This window comes from Lepidochelys olivacea, assembly GCF_965140295.1.
Source record: "Lepidochelys olivacea isolate rLepOli2 genome assembly, chromosome: 19".
Lineage (NCBI taxonomy): Eukaryota > Metazoa > Chordata > Testudines > Cheloniidae > Lepidochelys > Lepidochelys olivacea.
Window position 1 is genome coordinate 9097835 of NC_140429.1, and position 21706 is coordinate 9119540.

Consider the following 21706-nt stretch of genomic DNA (forward strand, 5'->3'; position numbering starts at 1 on the left):
AAGCTGTTTATTTTCACTTGTCACTGCCCTTGTTCCTATATTGTAAAGCATTTATTCATTGTTTTCTCCACTTTAAGTGGCATTAATTACTGAACTTCTAACTTGTGTGGTTAAATTGTGACTCTAGTCTAAAAAGCAACTATAAAAAAATGCAGTGTGAGGTTCCATGTTTGTCTCAGTGATTGCTGATCAAATCTGTTCTGTTTTCAAATAAAAAGATGCTTTTCATAACATTCAAACTCACTCTAGGATCTCCAAGCCAAGTTGTGTTCTTTTTTTGTTCACAAATATGGCCCTAAACTAACTGAGCCGTATTAGATGTAGTTAAAGTTCCCCTTATGGTGGCTGTTGAAACAAGATTATTGCTGGTTCTTCAGATACAATAAATATGAATCCCTAAAATGCCATTTTTAATTTACTTTTCAGAGTAAAACTACATGCTCTATAATATTTTCTCTAAGTTGATATTGCATGGTATGCTACAATATTTAAAAGGGCAGTATCAAGTAATTTTTTTTAGTAGCTTAATTTTTTTATGCATATTGTTAGCCCTCTCTGAAGGCAGGACATTTTTTTGTTCTGTGGTGTATTAAGTTAATAAAAAGAAGCAGGGAAAGCAATTAATAAATTCGGAAGATTTTATCTAGTTAAAATGTTTAAGTAGGTCAAATGTTGACATGGAACTGAAAGTGTCACATTAAGAGAAGTGAAACTTTCCTTGTTTATGTGAAGACAGTTTGCCTGAACTTCTCTGAAAACTGACAAAAAATAACTAACTAGTTTGTTAACGCTTCAGTTTTTGTTCCCAAAGAAACCACTTGATTTCAAATAGTTCACTTTGGTACATAAGCAAACCAAAGCTCAAATACGATACTGAAATGTAGAACCTAATCGCCATCTTTCAAAAATGGGGGTTGTATTTTATTCTGATAAAGAAGGTTTTCAATTTTAATTTATGTATGTGAAACTTATTGTATGAAACTACAGAGATAGTCTTCACTGTTAACTATTTTAGTACTTGTACTTTTCTGGATAAGGAGTTATAGTTCCCTTTTCTTAAAAATGTGTCATTAGGTGTTGCAATTAACATTTCTTTGGCTAATGAAAGGGAATGGTTGTGGTTCAGCTAGCTACAGCAGAGGGATTCTGGGGGTTTAATCCTGGCAGTGGCATTTGTCAGGTCTGCGACACCAACTTCTCTCTGCCTCCATCAGTAAAATGGAGATATTCCCAATCTCTTGTGAGACCTGTTTTATGTTTGTAAAAGAACTTGAAATCTTTGTATTTCTGTAGCAACTTTCATCCAAACTGTTCATTTTACATCGTTCTATTAATCAGGCCAATGGAGAGACAGAATCTGGTACCTCTTTACACATCATAGACTCAGATAATTTCCTAATGGCTACCAGAGCAAGCTAGTTTAGCATCCTGTATCTTCTCACTATCCATTCTAGGGGACAGGCAAGTTTTCCCTCCATTTTATGGATTTGGACTGTGTTACAAGTACAAATCATGATCATAGCTAAAGCTTTCGTTCTTCTGTAGTGCAAAAAGGACCAGAAAAGCTGGGGTTTGCCACAACAAGATGCCTCTTTGTAATGATCACAACTTGCTGCTGGCTATTTGCATGCAAAAAGAGAGCCTCTAAAAGCACAGCTTGACAAAAGTGTTGACATCCACTGAAGTGCTGTCTCCTGGCTTATGAAGTACTGAACCCAGAGAAGCAGCTTACTCTTGCATTAGTTATCCTTGTGGGTATCTTTGAATTCTTCAGGTAATTGGGCTACATTTGTACATAGGGGAATATTTGTGGAGCAGGGCATGGCTCATGCCCTTTCTTCCTCCCTGCTCTCACAAGACTTGGGGTTACCCTTAGAGCAAAACTTGAAGGTGTTAAGGTAAATATATTTTCCTGTATTTTAGCTCTAGATTTTTTCCCCATTTTCTATAGCACACTAATGTCCCCAGAGCTTCTGAGCTTATTTTTTCCACACTGCTGCCTGTCTGTCTGAAGTAGCTTTAACATACCCCAGAAGGCTTTTATCCCGTCCGTTACAGTAGGGGACATCCTCAAAGCCTACTGAGGTATAATAGGACTAAGGCAGGCAAGAAAAATAAACCGGCTCAGGAGCTCTGGGAACATACATTGGAAATCGGGGAATGGAAGGAGGTAATTCGATCAGGAATAAAGTGAAGAGTTTATAGCTGGGAGTAGAGTTGGGGTCAACATAAAGAAGGGGTCTAAGTGTTAGGTAGCAGCATTTGTGGAGCCAGGTGCTGGCTGACACGCAAGTTGTTTACTGCTGTGTCACCCTTTCCTTTCAACTCCCATATGTTCAAATGTTGTAGCCAGAGGGATGGTTTGGATCCTGTGATTGGCCTAAAACTGTATGTATCCACCTAACATTGCCTTCCTGCCTTTCCATTTTTACAAGCTACTGCAATATGCACAGTTTCTTCCCCCAAAATGGGATTTGACCCACTTGGGTCCTGTAGTCTCTTTATATTTGGGAGTGGACTGTCCTAACATGTAAATAAAAGAGGTCAAAAACGTCTAACAATGCCATAGGTCCGCAGTTCTCAAACTTCATTGCACCGTGGCCCCCTTCCGACAACAAAATTTATAACACAACCCCAGTAGGAGGGATTGAAGACTAAGCCCCAGCACCCCGGGCGGGGGCCAAAGCTGAAGCCCAAGGGCTTCTGCCTTGGGCGGGGGCATGAACCTTAGCCCTGGGTGGTGGGACTCAGGTTTTGGCTTCAGCCCCGGGAGCTTGGGCTTCAGACTTGCTGGGGCCCAAGGCCAACACCAGCCTTGGCGACTGCATTAAAATGGGGTCCTGGGCCACTTTGGGGTCCTGACCCACAGTTTGAGAACTCCTGCCATAGGTAAAGGAAGAGGGCTATCTTTGCCTCTTGCTTTTTTTTTTTTTTTTTTTTTTTAATATGACCTCCTTTACTCCAACTAGTGTTGGAGTGGCGCTTTTACTGATAGTACAGATTCTCAGTTGTGACAAATCCTGAAGAAGATTCCGTTGCAGACTAGGAACCTGAATTTAACAAATAGATTTACAAAAAGACTTTAGGTTTTGTAGGTTTGGGGAAAAGATGGGTTCAGTGCTAGTGGGATGGTCTGTGTTAGATCAGAAATAGAGTTCTTCCACATTTTGAGAAGACAAATGTGGGAATGGGAGACAGCTGTGTGAGTTCATACAGAGGCAGAAAAGAGTAGGGGTGGGAGGGAGTAGGTAGATAGGAAGGCATGAGGGAACTTCTTTCCACATCTTCTTATATTAAATACACAGTTTAGTGCTGAAGTGTTGTCATTCTTGCCTGACATTTTGAATACTTGATCATTTGCACTTACTCCGGATTTGTCAGTCTCAGAGATTTAGGCAGGGAATAACCCATAATGAAGTTTAAGATTTTCTTTCTGATATTTCTCCCAGGTACAATATTTGTACTTTTTTGGGGGGCAGGATGGGGGGGTTAGCATGTACCACTTGGGAAAGGAAGACGAATCCTAGTAGGCTGTTCCACATCAAGAAACCTGACAGATTCTTGACAGTAATTTCAACCTTTTGGATAACATACAACACAGTTAAAAATGTGTTTGTATCTGTTCATAAATATTACATTCAAATATTTAATTAAAAAATCCATTGAACAGTCCTAAGATGGTTTGGTAACAAATTTCAGTTTTGGGTTACATTTTATGCAGAATACTTTAGCCTGGCTCACGAGCTGAGGTGTTTTTTTTTTAATTAAAGGTATTCCTAGGATCCTTTTATATAACTTCCTTGACCCTCCTTCTGCCAAACCATGGACTATTCAAAAACAGCACAACCTTTTGAATTGCTGACCACTTAGAGCAATTCTGACTCTACCTTTTGTTCTAAACAGAACTAAGGTTTCTGTCTCAATTCTGTCTGTAACTGTTTGGTATATAGAAAATGCTCAAGGAAACCACTTATGACAGCATATTACTTGTAGTGGGGAAACTTCAACTTAGTGTAATCATATTGATTGTTTTAAAGTGATAGCATTACTGCAGGGAATATTTATGACAGCAGGTTAGGCAAGAAAAGGAACATAATAAAAAGTCTCATAACACTATGTAGAAGAGCATTTCAGAGTTTGTAACTGAGTCTTTTTATTTTGTTTTGTTTTTTGGGGGGACTTTATTTTTACATCGTGTTAATGAGTGTAAGATGCCCAGGTGCTTAGAGATTTTGGTTATGTGTAAAGTGAGTAAATAAACTAAGCAACAAGGGATTTTATGCACTAAATGGGTGTAAATATCCAGGAGTCTTTGTCTGAAACAGAGTTATTTTTCAGATCATCCTCTTTTATTTGAAATAAGTATGGAAAGACATCCAATCTTGGGGTGATGGGCTGATGAACTGTTTTAGTATCTGGGATCAAGAAATTGTATCTTGCAGGATCAGGCCTCAGACAAGGAACCCAGAGTGGTAACCAATCTGCAGTTAAGCCCTTATTTTAAAAGTAATTATGTTTCAAGATGATTTGCTGCTTGTACAGCAACAAAAGGAATTGTGCTCTATAAGTCATTTTTTTTCCTTGTTGGTTTCCTGGTTTACTGGGAAAACACAGTAGGGAAAAAACGTGCAGGGGACCTAAGCAGAAACTAGTGTAGTGGAAAAAATAATGCTGTCTGATTGGGTCATTCATCATTGCAACAATAGTACAAAGTACTGTGGGGCATAGAGACAGAGCACAAGCCTGTCTCTAACAGCAAAAATACCTCTCTGCTATTGCCCTGGTTTACCTTGATAATGTGTTTTGTTTTGGGGAGAGGGAGAATTTTAAAAATCTTGTATTCCCCTTGGAAATGATTTATTCCCCCTGTACATAGGGAAGAACTTTATATACTGGCTCTCTACGTGAGAAAATGTCTAAGCTAGAAATGTTTGTTTGATTAGACTTTGTAAGATGGATGGGCCCTCAGTTGGTGCTAGGGAAAACAAGAAATGGGGGGAAAGGGGGAGGGTTTGAAATGAAACTGTTTTTCTTTTGTGCTGATGTTGGGTTTAATATTTCAGGAAATGTGGTATCCAGGTTTCTTAGTATGGTGGTTTTCTCACATTGTGACAAGATATTAACTTTCCATTATAATGAGATTTTTAATTGTACATTTTAGATGCTCTTGTGACTGCTATAGCAAGTTTTTATTTTCTCTGTAAATTGCATTAATAGTGCTTAAACCTAGAGCTGAGGTTACAATAAAATACAGTATAATGAAAGGGGATAGTTGTAATCTGTTTTTTAAAATGTTGCCCAGATTATTTTTTAAAATAGTTTTTCAGTCAATTCTTTTGTAATTGATGCATTCCCCTGGGATTTTATCAGCCATTGACTTTAAAGAAGCTTGCGTTCCTCTTTATACTGTTTTGTTCTAACCATTCCAGGTTCCTGCACTACTGATTTTTATCTACCATCTTTCAAGTCTGTGGCCATGACCTTTGGACGCTTTGGTCATAGTAATGTTTTTAATATTGATAATTCTGTTTCATGCATGAATACTCTCCATAACTTTCTGGAATTCCTAATTTGTGCTTGGAGGTTTCCATTACATGGCAATCCATTACATTAAAAACACATAATGACGAAGTTTTTCAGAAGCATTTTAAGTCTCTCAGTTAGAGCAGGAACTGAGAGTTAAGGACTCTTAGATTCTATTCCTGACAATACCATAGGCTCAATGTGCTATGTCTGGCAAGTCACTGAACCCTTTGTGCTTCAACTTTCCAACTGTAAAATGGGTTTAATAATCTAATTGGCTTACATGGAATTTACAGGACTTAGTTGTTAAAATGTTTGAATCTCAGATGGTGGACACTCAAGACAATATAAAAATATTTTAATATGAGTCCATGAGAGTGGGGGAGGTCAGTCATCTAATCTAATTATTTGGGCACCCTTCTGTTGAAAGATTTAATCCTATCCATTGACACATCACTAATGGTTTGAGTGTTCATATAGAAAGGTTTCATGGTCAAAAGTTCTTGGCTCCTTCAGATTCTCAGTGGCTTAATAGTAAGGTTTCCGAGTAGGCTGCGTTTTGTGATTGCTGAGAGAGGAAACAATTTTGCAGAGTAAGAAACTCAGTGTTTTAAGTATAGTGAATCCAAGCAGCACCATCAGCTTTTAAACACTAATATTCTGCTGGAACATAGTTCATTGGACTATGTTTCACCTCAGTGGGCCTTACAGACCTTTCTTAGGCAATAGGGACTCCCAGAGTTGGATCAAAATTTTGTTTCTCTGAAGCTTAATCTCACCAGCTTGTTGGCTGGTAATGAATAACTTAATGAAGGGCAGACTTCTGTCAGATCTCAAGAAGAATTACCCCAAGCCCTTTAAGCTCCTTTAGTATAAAAGGAACTGTGTTTGAGCCTTTGGAGCCCCCTTGTAAACTTAACTGCCAAGTCCTTGGCTCCAAAAAGCTTATGCTACAAACACCCTCCACATGAAACACAAAGTAGTGATGAGAGCTTTATGGGTATGTCCTTGTGTCCAGTTTTAAGTGAGAGCTTGACTCGGGTATTTAAAGGTGGAACTCTGGTTCATACTCTCAGTTTAAAAAAATACATTCCCACGAGAGTCCATGAATGTGGTTCCATCTGTGGATGGACACTCCAGCCTCCTTCAATAATAGGTTCCAGTTAATAGCTTTAGATATTAATGGTCATGGGGCTTGAAAAACTGACACGCTCACCATCTCCTGAGCAGGAAGTCCTCAGGAATGTAAACAGATCTTCCCTTCCTTCTTTTTGGCCCACTTTGTATATGTTCTGTACTGGTCTTGCAGCTTACTGCTTTCTTTTCAGCTTTATTTGGACCCAGCCCTGCAACTCTCCAAATGTGGAACTTCCATTGCAGCCAGGTGGCTTTCCATATACAGGCAGCTTTAGGAATTGGGCCTAATGTCAATGTCAATACTTCTGTTGCTGTAAAACTACTTGTACTGTGACCTCTTGTTCATTCACACGTAACCAGACCAGTCCTATCTACCTGGGAATCAAGGTTAAAGACACACTCCTTGGGTATTTGGAACAGTTGATGGATGAAGTACCCCCATCCCTCCCCCCCCCCAAAAAAAGCATACAAAAACCAAGAACTCCACAGTTAAGAAGGCATTCCAGATTTAAGACATGGTCTGAGCACCAAACAGGAAGTTAAAAACTCCAAGTTCTAATCCCAGTTGTGAAATTGATTCCATTTGTGTCATTGGAGGAGTCAGTTAACCTTTCACAACAAAGCTGTCTGTAAAATGGTGTGTATTAATGCTTCACCTTATGAGGGCATTGTGAACCTTAATGGTAGTGCTTTGAATAGATAAAGTGCTAGATCATCAGTTCTTGGGGAGAGCTGGTATACCCTATTACTAGCCCAAGAGGTGTTAAAGATGGGATTTCAGTATTTGCTATGAATTTCTCGATTTTTATACAGTTGTGGTTAAGATGAACTCGTAATGTTGTTCTGGTATAATGAACAAATTTGCTTACAAATGTATACAAAGTAAAGAGTGAGATTCTTTCAGGGTTCATAATTGCAGCTTTTAGAGGCTGGTGTATTGCATACCATTCTGTTCCTCTAATAACTTCAAAGCAGTAAAAGAGGAAGGTAGCTGATCAGAATTTTTACTGATTTTTTTTTCTGCTCAAATAATTCTTCAATCATTAAGGTGTTTTCCAAATAGGATTTACCAAATTTACCCAACCGTTAATTTGTCTGCATCATTCATTTCACATCTTCTGTTAAAAATTCTGAATATACTGTATTTAGATATCTAGTTTAGTATAGGCATCAAAACATCAGCTGAGAAAATAGGATGGAAGTCTTGAAATGTCTTTTAACTTCTAATTTACTCTTTTCATTGGTTAAAACTAACTTGTTTGCATTTTGTAGTTTAACAAATTACGGGAGAGTGACGGAAGGGACTTCGTAATACGGTTTTATCAAGTAATCAGTGCAGCACGTTTATTTTTGGATGTTTTCACCTTCTAAGCAACTATAGTAAACACAGTAAAACTTAATACATGCATTCTCAATGCATATGGTTTTAGGAAACTAACAGGAATGACATAATGTCTCTAAAGTTACCATATTTGGAATAGTGGCACCTTAGAGACTAATTCCGTAGGATTTGTGTTACAGCGTCACGGTACTTTGTGTGAGGAAACTAGAATACACATGCTACTTTTTGTCAGGATAAATATAAAATTGAAAAAGTTATGAATGTTTATACTGTTTGAGAAGGGAAAAGGAGATTTATCTGTTTGTTGAAAAAAATAGGGATCTTTATTACCGTGCATTTTAAAGATGTAATTCCTGAGGATGGTACTCTGTATCTGTCAATGTAAAAATGTCATACAATACCCCTGTAATGTTGTATATGGGCTGTACTTAATAAGGATACTTATGTTTTTGTTCGGTATCATAGTTGTGCAGTGGTGGTTTATAGGAAAATAAAATTGACAGATTTTTGCTTGCAACCTAAATTGCACATAAAATAGCAAAGGATGACAAAGGATAGGGAAGAGAGGGTATGGCGGGACAAGGGTTACACACAATGGAATATCAGGAGGGATGTTTACTGTGTTTTATTTTATTTTTTAAATTGTAAACTTAATATAAAAAATTGGGCCTTGGGAAGGTTGGGGAGTTACAGTTGAAATTCTTTTTTTTTTTTTTTAATGCTTTTCCTTATCTTAGGTTGGAACAAGATATTAAAAAGTTAAAGGCTGACCTGCAGGCAAGCAGGCAAACTGAACAGGAGCTGCGGAGTCAGATCAGTTCTCTGACTAGCACGGAGCGGGGAATTCGATCTGAAATCGGACAGCTCCGACAAGAAAATGAGCTGCTTCAGAACAAGTATGTTTTGCTACAGAACTGTGTACAGACTATGAACCAAGCAAATGCAGCATGTTCTGCTTTGTTAAAGGCTGGCAGCATACTAACCTGGATACCGGGGCAAATCCTATTTACCTTACTTTCTCACTGGTGCTCCCAGGGTTCATATATGAGTCAGCATAACCTTATCAGAATAAGGCAAGCAGGATTTGTCCATTTTATCTTCAAGGCATCTGATTTATTTAATCATAGGGCAATTTTATTTGAAAGTGGAAATGTGGCTTTCGAAATGTAGCCTTATCATTTTCAATTCTAGTTGAAGATGACACATTTCTAAAACTCCTATAAACTCTCTATCAAAATGTTTTCCTCAGTGAAATTGGTAACCTGTCTTCCCTGCTGTGCCCTCTCATGTTAGAATAGTCTTTCAGCATAAAGTAAGTTTAAAAAAACAAATACGCTCAACCAAGAAGTTAAGGTTTTATACTGTTCAAAATTGGCCATCATATAAACATTTCTTGCCCTCATCTTAAAGGTATTTGAAGCTCTTTGCAAGCAACATAGGTTACATGAGTTTTCCAAAGAATTAAAGAGCTTTATTTTGCCTTCACCATTTACACTTTTGAAGTGACATTGAAAATATATGTACAGAAATGTCTTAAGAGATTGCTTTAAAGGTCATACAACTCATTTTACTTCCTCTTTTGTAGTAGCCTCGTAGAAGTCTGAAAGCTTTTCCATACAGATATTATCTTTATTTGTCAAATAAGAATTCTCCTGTTTTTTCCAGTGGTGATGAAATCAAACACAGTACCTTTTCGTACTGGTATCATTGGGGCCAATCATGCATCTATTCAAGCCAATGGGAGTTTTGTCATTGACAAGAATGGTGGCAGCACCCCTTTTATTGAAGTAGTAATAACAACCAAGTACATGGTTTCTGCTTTCAGCACACCCACTATTAAAATTATTCCAGCACTCCTGCCAATAGGAGTTTAGAATGCGCAGGATTGCCAATAGACACACAGCACCTCCTAAGATAGGGCCCAATGTATACTGCTGCAGAGACTATGGAGACAGTTCTCAGCATTGTGCTGTTGCCTTGTGAATCTTCAGTATCAGAAGCTATTAACAAAGCATATACCTATTATTCCTCAGATTACATAATGCTGTACAAATGAAACAAAAAGACAAGCAAACCATCAGCCAGTTGGAGAAAAAACTGAAAGCAGAGCAAGAGGCACGAGCCTTTGTAGAAAAACAGTTGATGGAGGAAAAGAAAAGAAAGAAGTTGGAAGAAGCAACTGCTGCACGTGCTGTTGCATTTGCTGCTGCTACCAGGTACTTACCTCTATTTTATTCTCTGGGCTTGTCTCCGCTTACTGTGGATCGACGCTGCAGCGATTGATCCATCGGGGGTCAATTTTAGTGGGTCTAGTGAAGACCCGCTGAATCGACTGCAGATTGCTCTCCCGTCAACTCCGATACTCCACCGGAACGAGAAGCATAGTTAAATCAATGGGTAGGGTGACCAGATGTCCCGATTTTTGGGTCTTTTTCTCACATAGGCACCTATTACCCTCTACCTCCTGTCCCGATTTTTGACACTTGCTATCTGGTCAGCCTATCAATGGGAGAGTTTCTCCCGTCGACCCAGCGCAATGTAGACACCACAATAGTTCAACCTAAGGTACGTCAAATCCAACTACGTTATTCACGTAGCTGGAGTTGTGTAACTTAGGTTGACTTAGCCTCGTAGTGTAGACCTGCCCTACCTTTTGCTTTAATAGGCTTTTCTTTGGGATTGAAGAAACTGAAAAGGCTTTAGATTATTCTACGCACAAAAGCAAGATGTCCTTTGATAGAGAGAGAGAGTCAGATATTAAAGGGACACCATCAACTTAAAGATCTCACTTCGTGTGCTTTTTTTTTCAGCAGTGGCTAAAGTTAAAAGTAATGTCTAAGGCCCCAGTCCTGCAACTGGTTTGCACAGCAGATCCCTGCAAATACATGGAGCATAAAATCAGTGAGCCCCTATGTAGGCACAGGGGTCCACCCATGTAGAGCAACTTGCAAGATTGGGGCCAAAGATTCCTACAGTTGCAAGATGAAAGGGCAAAATATTTTCCCTGATTTATTCATTTTGTTTATATGGTGCATTAAACTGCACTTCCGTGTGAGCATTTTTACAGTTTCCTCTGAATATACAGTTTGCCCTGTCAGTTGTGGGCCCTTTCACAAAGCAAAAGGGAAGAGAAATACATGATTAAAAATAGGAAAATGTGATGTGAGAGAAAATGGCCAGGGGACTTGGCATGGGATGTGTGATGACGGATGTAAAAACTGACTTTTTTAGCTATTATTAAATAGACCAGATTTCTTGTTGGTGGTGCCCCTTTAAGTTGCAAACCATAACAAACTTGCTAGCTTATCACTATATTTTCTTTGTTTGAAGAGAACTTCTTTTGTTTTAGGATTTATATAGTTTATGAAAGGAAGAATATTTGTTTTTGTAAATTGATTCTGAAAATAATTAAAATATTTTACGTAAATCCCACTGTGTTTTCACTTATTTTGATCTTAGGTGTGCAGAGTACTATCATACTATAACTCTTACATGAGCTTGGTTTGTATGTAAAAAGTAATTTACATATTGACCTTTGGCATATGTTAATAGAGTATTTAATGGGAAATTGCTTTTTTTCTGAAGGTAAAAAAACCACAAAGGGAATCGTTGCACACATTCAAGAAAGCACCGTTGGTCAGAGGTTCAGTGGTGCTCTACTTGTGCTCTCATTCGTTTTTTGAAGAACTATCTTGCTAAATTGAAGCTGGCCTCTAGCTTGCTAAATGTCCAAGAAAAGTTTGGTGTGAATAGGGTAATTGCCAAAGCAATTGACTGTAATTGCATGGCCTACTCCATCTTCACTTAAAATATAGAAAATGTGTTGTTGTAATCTATCATGTAGGAATGGATGAGGGGGAGGAAAGAAGTGGTAGTATATTGGCAGATTCTTTGAGATGAGCTAAAAGTAAATCTTTGATCACTTGGGACTTCTGGTCTCTGGGTTGAAGACAATTGAGTGAGTCACTGAGATATCGCACTTAGTCCCTAAGGGTCAAATCCTGTAGGGCCCACTGAAGATTTATGTGCTCAGCACTGGATTATGTTGTCAAGGGAGATGCTGACAGTATCATATAACCATTTGCTGCCATGAAATGGTATTGATAGCATCTCTGAGAGCAGCCACCTGGTCTACCAGACTACCTGCAAGGAGAATCTTGAAGTTAATGAAGTGCTTCAGGGCAACTAGGTATACCTGAAAGATCATTGATACAAGAGACTTTTTAGAGGCAAAAGGCAAATCTGGGGAACTCCACAAGGGGAATTTTGCTTTAATTTAAATGTCTGGTACTGACATGACCCATTAGTACAAAATTATTAGTTTGTACCATAAAACAGAATCATAAATTTCAGCAACTGTGTTTTTTATCATTCTGGTAACTATCCAGTAGACATGTCTTAGTGAATTCAAGTGTCTAGAAATAAATTACTTTGTGTGCTGAATAAGCATATGAAAATGGGTATAATAAAAATCTTTCTCACAGTAACTTAGAGTTTCATCCCTAACACAAAGCTAACGTTTTAATGGGTGAAATAAAATTTGAAGACAAAGCAGTTATATTAGCATCCTCTGTGTAATTTTTCTTCACCCATACTAGGAAACAACTTTTAAAGTCTACATTTTTCATGATTCTAGAGAATTAATCAAAATATCTAAGGCTTGAAAACGAGCCCTGTTAAAGATATTGTAGACTATAGCTGAGTTATAGCTATTGCCACTGACGTGCCTTTCTTCTTTTCTACATAAAGGGGGAATTTCCAGGGAGCTGACTTCGGTTTTTTGGTGGGAGGGGAATCAAATATCTGTCATGGTATCGAATCTTAGTTTATGTAATTTTTTTGCATAAAAGCAGTGGGAGGAAGTAGGAAATGTTTCCTCATGTAGTTCTGGGTGTTGAGTCTTAGCACCCAGCTATAGTAAATTCACAAGATGGTGAATCCTGGTAATGTATATGCTTTACATTGATCAGGTTCATGCAGAGTCATTGTACTATTTGCGTTATGTGCATACCTAAAAAACAAAGGCCCTACCTGTTGTTCTGCATGGATATTAAAGACACTAGAGTTCTTTTTCTATGAATCAAGGTTTGATCCAGCAACCTTGACAAAAATTTCTTCTCTATCTCAGACCTCCACTGTTGTACCCAAGGTGCCATGCTCTGGCTGGTTACCACTCTCCATTCCAGAGGTGGCTGCATTTTGGTGATGCTACAGATAAATAGTTGGAAAGCATTTTGGGATTCTTCAAAATGAAAGGCACTGCATAAACATAGGATGGCTTTAATCCATTGAGCCCCCAAATATCTGAAATACTAATTCCTGCTTTTTCATTTATACATGGCTCACAAATGTCCCAAACTTCCTAATGTTTAAGGCATAACCTTGGGTAATGTTTTTGCATCCTTTTGTCTTAACTTCACAAGGGAAATTCTCTCATTTAAAAAAAATATTATTCTCCTTTCTCATTTTATTCAGGAATATTCATAGTAACTTGGCTGATCTGAACCTTTCAGGGACAATAATAGAAGTCATTTTTGTTTCACTCTCTTTTCTGATAACACTTTCTTCACAGAGGAGAATGCACTGAAACTTTACGGAATCGTATCAGAGAGCTGGAGACCGAATGCAAGAAGCTAACAATTGATATAAAGCTGAAAGAAGACCAGATACGAGAACTAGAAATGAAAGTTCAGGTAATAAGAAGGCACTCAGGGCTCAGACCTGCAATCTGTTGAGTGCTTCCACCCTCAGTTAAATTGGTGGACCTTCCTAGGAGACTTTCGGCATCTTGCACAATTGAGCCCTTCAGATGTGTTGTGCACGTCTAACATTAGGGTTTTGGGGTGAGGAAAATTAATAGTTTCTTACCTCCTCACCACCTTGTTGTTTACTTGTAGGTTTTTTTCCCCCTAAACCAGCTGATCCAGATAAGTTAACTCAAAATTCTAACCCTGCATGCCCCTATCTAGGAACACGTTGCCAGCCCAGAAGCCCTTGTAAGATTCCTCTTCCCTGATAAGGAATAAGGTTCTTACTACGATTAAATAATGTTTGGTAAAAGTGGAAAAGTTGGAAGGAACAGATTGAAATCAACTCAGCTTTAAAAAACTTTGAAAGCAGAGTCTGAGGCTACATCTCTCCCTGAACCTACCTGGTATTTCTGTTGTTTTGCAGTCAATGGTTTCCCATTATTTATGTTTTCCTCTCCCCTGTTGCTGCTTGAAAGTCCCACACAAACAGAAACTGATTAGACACAGTACAGCCGAAGTAAAACTGAAATAATATTGTTTTCTTTAATTTTTGTTACACACACTTATCTTGCTTGTAACAAAAGTGGGTAAAAAAGTTCAAATGAGTGAGATTTTTTTTTCCCCTTTAAAACACATGCTTCTAAGGGCACAGTCAGATATTGAACTGAGAATTTGTTTGTCAGATCCTTAACTTTGAGATGGGGATATTTTTTTTACTGTGTACTGTCTTCTGACATGTTTTTTAATCTTCATGATCTGACTGTGAACTTTTTACAAATAGCACATACATCCCAGCTTTCCATCGGATTGCCAAAATAGGTATTCTGAAAACCAAGCACAGTCTGTTTTACAAGAATGTTTGTTTTGAAAAATAAGCAGTCATTACCAATCATGACTGGGGTTTGGGTTTTTTTTTGCGTTTTTCAAACTGTTACTTTTATGTAAGTTTTGTTGTCGCATTAATACCTTTTCTGCAGAGCCTTTCTCCATATTTTGTTTTACACATTTCTCTGTTTAAAAATACTAGTTTTTAATATTTCTTTTTTTTAATTGTGAAATATTTATATTTGTATTTCCAGCCTTATTGGTTGGTTGTCTCTGTGCAAAGTAATTATTTTTTTCTTTTGATGGAGTTCTGGATTTGTGAAATAGTTAGAAAGCCCAGAACAGTTCCCAGGTGAATTTAGAAGTGTGGTTACCTCTTGGTTCTTCCTGAGCAACTGTAATAGCTCAGTGTGTCACATTTACTCATTGTCACTTTAAACCATAGGTTTCAACCTTTTCAGACTACTGTACCCCTTTCAGGAGTCTGATTTGTCTTATACCCCAAAATTTCACCTCGCTTAAAAACAACCTACTTACAAAATCAGACGTAAAAATACAAAAGTGTCATAGCACGCTATTATGGAAAAATTGCTTACCTTCTTATTTTTACCATATAATTATAAAATAAACCAATTGGAATATAAATATTGTACTTACATTTCAGTGTATAGTATACAGAGCAGTATAAATAAGTTATTGTCTGTATACAATTTTAGTTTGTACTGACTTTGCTAGTCAGTTTTAAAACTAGGCAAATGGCTAGTTGATGTACCCCCTGGAAGACCTCTTTGTGCCCTCAGGGGTACATGTATCCCTGGTTGAGAACTACCGTTTTAAACGGTATACAGTGGGAGCAGATCTTTTGTTGTCCATTTATCTACATCAGTTCAGCTAGCAATCTAAAGTTCTTTATATAAAATTCAATTTTGGGGGTTCTGTTTCCTCATCCCAAACCGCAGTAGTTCATGTTCCACAGTGAGCAACTCCTACTTCCCCAGCTGGCACTCCAAGGCTGGTGATGAGCTCCAGAGAGAGCAAAGGTTGCAGTAACATAGAGCTGAGGGGTTGGGTGGGGAGAGTAAATGGGTTTTTCTCACATCATTGCATTATGTTTGTACAGTATTCTTATTCACTTGTACAAAGCCACGTGTAATTAAGGGTACTATAATATCACATGCAATAATTAACTACCATTTGACAGCATATTAGGCCCAGTGGTGTGCTAAGGGGGAAAAAAGAAAGATCTGTCTATACATCTCATGCTTAAAGTCCACATGACTTACGTTTTTGTCTTAATTACTTCTTCAGGAACTGCGGAAATACAAGGAAAATGAGAAGGATACTGAGGTGTTAATGTCAGCACTTTCAGCCATGCAAGATAAAACACAGCACTTAGAGAACAGCCTGAGTGCAGAGACAAGAATTAAGTTGGATCTGTTCTCTGCATTAGGAGATGCAAAACGGCAGCTTGAGATAGCCCAAGGTAAAGTACAGTAGTTTTATTCACCTACTACTATTAACTGAAACAGTAGAAAATATACTGTAGGGATTACTCTGTCCTATCTGTAGGGATGAATTAGATGGCCTAGAGGATTCACCTCATTTCCCCCTACTGTTGAATCAAAGACAATAAAGTCCTCTGTTGGCGTGTGTTAGTTATATCTGAATGCATATGTTCCTCATACTGCAGAATTCTCTCTCTAACCAGAGCAACAAAAAGCTTCAAAGAATGTTATTTGCACTGTAGTTGTAGTCGTAATCGTGTCAGTCCCAGGATACTAGAGAGACAAGGTGGGTGAGCTCATATCTTTTATTGGAGCAACTTCCATTGGGGAGAGAGACGAGCTTTCGAGCCACACAGAGCTCTTCTTCAGGTCTGGGAAAGAAGTCATTACCCAAACCTGATGAAGAGCTCGTTGTGGCTCGAAAGCATGTCTCTCTCAAGAACGGAAGATGGTCCGATAAAAGATAGCTCACCCACCTTGTCTCTCATAAAAAAAATTAGAAAGTGCAAAAGGAATTTTGTCAAATACTTTAATACCCAGTTCTCACATCTTAATTACCATAATATTTTAATAACTGTGGCAAATATTCTCTAGTTATTTAAAAAGAAGAAAAAAACCCACCATGATATCTTCGAGGAGTGGGAAAGAACAGAGACTGTTTTTAGGATGCGTGCACTGTTGTAGTCTGCCACTGCAGCCAGAAGAGGGAGCAAAACATTAACTAACCAGCCCATTCCCAGACCTGTGTTAATAGCTACTTGTCTCTGCTGTGCAAACAAAGAAGAAAAATGCATTGGATTTTCCATTTAATATTCATCAGAGCAGCCTTGTGGAAGTTTACTTGCCTGCTGCATTTTTTTTTTTTTTTATTTTTTAATACTAGTAAGGTAGATACTTGTTAGGTTTCAGTCATTGTGGGGTTATTTTTTGCCTGGGCTTATAGTCAGAATGGTCTTGCAAGGATGCATAAACATATTCTACACTTAAAATAGAAAAAACCAGTCCCTTCACGTTTCTTGCTCCATCTGGGTGCTAGTGAAGGGCAAACTGAGGAAGTGTGGACATCCAGATGATAACGTTGTGCTGAAAGATTGTTTCTGCTACTGAATTCTAATAGTTTAAACTCTGACCGTCGTTATGGAGGAGTACAAATCGACATTAACTTTTGTTCAATTTTAATAAACCAGTCTTTGTGTGGATTGCCAAGATGCTGTTAGAACCCTGAATTTCCTTTGGCTGTTTTGCTTGGTCAGTTTCTCTCTCCGCTTTTCTCAAACTATCGTCTGCGGGCTGCCAGTGGTGGATGAAAATGTGCTGCTTGTTCTAAGTGACACTCTTTGCTGTTCCAGGGCAAATCATTCAAAAAGACCAGGAAATCAAGGACCTAAAACAGAGGATAGCAGAAGTTATGGCAGTGATGCCCAGCATAACATACAATGCAGCCACCAGCACCCTGAGTCCTGTTTCCCCACATTACTCTTCCAAATTTGTGGAGACCAGCCCTTCTGGACTTGATCCCAATGCCTCCGTTTATCAACCCTTGAAAAAATGAATGCCAACTTTCTTTTTGCCCAACAATTTTGTCAAACTGAAGGCATCGCACAGGAGTATCTCTTGCAGTCAAGATGAAATTGTATTGTGTGAGACTGTATTTGTCATTTAAAACAGAAAGGGGGAAAAAAGAACATCAATATTTGACTAGAACTGCCCATTGTTTTTTCTTGTAAATTTTTAGAAAACCTCACAGAACTTTGCAATTTATTTTTCTTGGCCAATGCATTAAAAACAACTCTTGGTTTTCAAGTAGCCGATTTTGCCTTTTTATGTACTCTTGCATGGTTTCCTCTTGAAAAACACAGGGCTTTGCTTGATTCTGAACCCTTTCTTTTTTTTTAATAATCAAGCTAAAATTGCAAATCAGAGTCAGAAGGGATAATGATGAAAATTCTTTAGTTTTTAGAGTGAAAGGGTTAAATAATCTAACAAAGCTTTGATTTATAGATGTATTAAATAAAGGTATGTCATGTTGCAGAAAATAATTTGATTACCCCTCAAAGGACCAAACACATTTAAGGGGCATCATTTAAGGGAAAGAATAAGTAATGAGAATAGATGATGTGACGGTGGTTGTTGTGTGAAATATAAATATTCCCATTGGTGTTTCTAGTCATTGAGAATTGCTAACAGTCTTGTTCACAGTGCCTTGGGAGAAGACATTTCAAGAGGAAACTTGATAGTTAAACTATTTTTTCCCCCTTCACTGTCATCTAGCATATATATATATCAAGCTCATTACAGAGTCTACTGCAAATTGTTCATGGTAATTTGGATGTTCATTAAAAACCATGGCTACATCTCCTGTTTATTTTGATACAAAATCAGCAGTGTTCTGTAACTTGCCTTGATTATAATACATCTGAGAAGGCACAATATTAATACAGGAAGCGTTATTGTGAAGGCAGAATTGTGCAATGTATTGTATACAAGAGACTGCAAAGCTGGCTAATAAATCTGCAGTTCTGGGGGTTTTTTTAATTTTATTCAGCTGTGATTTATATTTACAACATCTTGTATTTGACAATTTAAATGGAGTTGAATATTTCTCAGCTGTTGTGCCAAGGAGTTTTAAAGAGTTTTTAAAAGCAACTCATAAATTGCACAAAGATTTCAGTAAAAATGTATATTATACATTGGTAGAAAGTGCTTGCACTGGCAACTTCTGAAGGGTTTAAGATTGGGGTGGGGAAGGGGGGAAGCAAAATTGTATTGGAAACTAGCAAAATTACAAACCAAACATTATGATTTTGCAAACCTGCAGTGGACTCTGGAAGGACAAAGTTCTTCTTTTAAAAAAAAAAATTAAAGGTTTCGTGTTAATTGGCATGTATGCCTCATTTAAAAAATGAAGTAGGACAAGAAAATCAATCAAATAGAAGTATTAAAGATTCATCATTTTAATCACAGTTATTCTTTTGGGATAAAACTTCTAGCTTTAGCCAGGTGTGCATGTTGCTGTCATTTGCATTTTTGAATCATCTTGTGTAATTGTCACCATGAAAGTGTTACTCAGAAATGTCATAGGTTTTTCATCTTTGTGCAAAACATGAAATATTGTCACTGACTTTTTGTGTTGAGGTTCCCCCATTTTGCTGCCTTTCTGGCACTACTTTCGTTAAATACTTGGTCTTGGCTGCATTATTTTTTCTGTGGGGTTTACAAAGAATAAACATTTTCTTGCAGATAAAAAAAACAAACAAACTTTGCCTTTTTGACTGACCTGATTAGCCGGATATGACAGGTTCATTTTGTTTAAAGAGTTATCTAAAATTGGTAACTAATCTTTTTGCACATTATTTCTCTGCTACTCCAGGTAAGAATTCATCTGTGCAGTATGACTTCACTGTTATAAAGCAGAAAGAAGAGCATAAGTTTCTTATATCCTGATAGGCCATATAAACCCAGCATATCGTTTCTGTGTGTGGAGGCTTTTTTACCATTATCTCTTTAGAATCAAAACAACATGTTCTGTGAGGTTGGGTGGCAGATCCAACCCATTGCTGTTATAGTCCTTTTCCTTCTCTGACATCAGACACATGGAGAAAACTTTGAAGTATAATCATCGTCCTTGTCTAGGACAAGATATGAAAGAGAACCAACCCCCCAGCTTCTGGCTATATCTGCTTGAGGGGAGTCCTTTGCTACTGGATCTTCAGTTGCTTTCACCCATAGGCTCGCTTCTTCTATATTGAGACCTCTTCATCTGCCTTTGTTAGTTTCTTTTAGGAAAGCCAGCTGTCTGTCTAGTACATCTTCTCGTTTTGGCTGCTGTGGTAGGTGATCCTAGTTTGGAAATTCTTTTTAGGCCCCTCAAACTTTGAGCTCCCGCTCTTGGTCCCATTTTGATTCTCAGCAGTTAGGTCTCCTCAGAGAGACTTGCCTTGGTCCTTTACATTCTGCAATGCCAATATACCCCCCTTATTCCTGGAGGAGATTCTGATCCATTTTCCTTTTCATATGACAGGGGATGTCTCATTCCTTTAGGGCTTTTTCTGTGAAAGTGTGCAAAGAAAAGAAGTTTATAAATATACTTTAGGTAAACTTGTGGTGATAAAAATCACATTGCGCTGCAGTGGAAGATGGATTCTCCACTATCTCCCTCTGGATGATTGGGAAGGATAATTTGCGTTGTTCCAATTTAAAATAATTACTTAAAGGTGAAATTGTTTGCGGAAGTCTGCCAGCTATATCATTTAACCAAGATAAGTGGTATGAGTGGAATGAGTTCATTTTAAACCGTCAAAACTTATATTGACCAACCTTTGAGCTGTAAATATTTAACTGCTTGAAATGGAGAATATCTTAATGGTTGATCATAAATGGTATTTGTAAGACTAATGTGCAGTGGATTTAAGAAACTAAGACTAGAGAAGGGGCTTAGATTCTAACAAATCAGTTGGAAATAGCACTTGGTAAATAAATCTAAAGAGATCTACTAAAGTAAAATGTAATATTTCTCCTGAAACCACTAACCACTTCCAAACAAAACTTTACCTGTACTTGGAAACCAAATCATGTGAAGAAAGAATCACTATCAACCTTATTTGTAACATTTAATTAAGTACTTCAGGACTGGATGAGCACCTCATTGATTGAATTTTTAAATGAAATCTGAACAAAATACATAATTTTATACTGCATATTGAAAGAAATTATCCTCCTTGATTCATAGATGCCATTGCACTAATTTTATTAGGATAAATTATAGCTCCCTTTTTAAAACTCTTTTTCTGGAGCCAGACATAATGAATTCCGGCTTACTGCCTTAAACAGCTAACCTTGAGGAGTTTGAGGAATAAAAGCTGTTGATTCAGCTGAGCCACCATTTATGGGCCGCTGAAAATGGGACTTAATTTGTGAACCCGGCAGTATGGAACTTCCATGTGTGGCTGTAAGCAAACTTCTACCCAACTTAATGTCGGTACCTCATGAAAATATTTAATGTTAAAAAACTGATGTTTCTTCTGATGGTCAGAGCAGGTTGGAAAGTTGCTTAGTCTCTGACACTTGATCTGGGCAATTCTAAGGGGCCAATCACATTAATATCTAGGTATAAGACAGTTTTTAAAGCCAAAAGGACCATACTTTCCAACCATTCCTCATTAAACTGCTTTCTTCAATGGGATTGTAGTTGGCCATCTCTGGCAGCTGGCTGTCCTATATTTGCCACTGTTGGTGAAAGGTGTTTGCAGAGATGGGGCTTTTCGCTTCAAGGTGACGAGAGTTGGGCTCATTCAGATCTCAATTAGTAAGGAGTTCCACAGAAGGCCTTCCACTGGCCTCAGAGTTTAATCCAAGGTTCCTGTACCCAATACTGTAGCATCTTTTATTATTTATTTTGATTGCCATGGAGAATGAGACTTTCCAAGATGAGGACTAAGACCCTTAAACTTTATAGAGAGCCACTATGGGGTGGAAGAGGTTCTTACACCCAAAAAACCCACCTCATTTGACATCGCCCATGGGGGCTTGCATACTGCCAGCATTCCAGTGGCATAGTCTGGCAGCACGTAGCTTCATACCTTCAGCAGTAGGTTCATACCTGCTAGTCATAGTCATGAAGTTCA

General features: G+C 37.9%; 1 protein-coding gene across 2 annotated transcripts in view; it reads left to right on the forward strand.

The window, feature by feature from the left end:
• Positions 1–19316, forward strand: part of MACO1 (macoilin 1) — a 52062-nt gene extending 32746 nt beyond the window's left edge. For both annotated transcript variants that reach the window (XM_084652236.1, XM_084652237.1), the window contains exons 7-11: positions 8740–8898; positions 10036–10218; positions 13575–13695; positions 15886–16060; positions 17432–19316. In XM_084652236.1, the coding sequence (XP_084508362.1) occupies positions 8740–8898; positions 10036–10218; positions 13575–13695; positions 15886–16060; positions 17432–17634 (841 nt within the window). In that variant the 3' untranslated portion in view covers positions 17635–19316. The remainder of the gene's footprint in view (positions 1–8739; positions 8899–10035; positions 10219–13574; positions 13696–15885; positions 16061–17431) is intronic.
• Positions 19317–21706: the final 2390 nt, after the last annotated feature.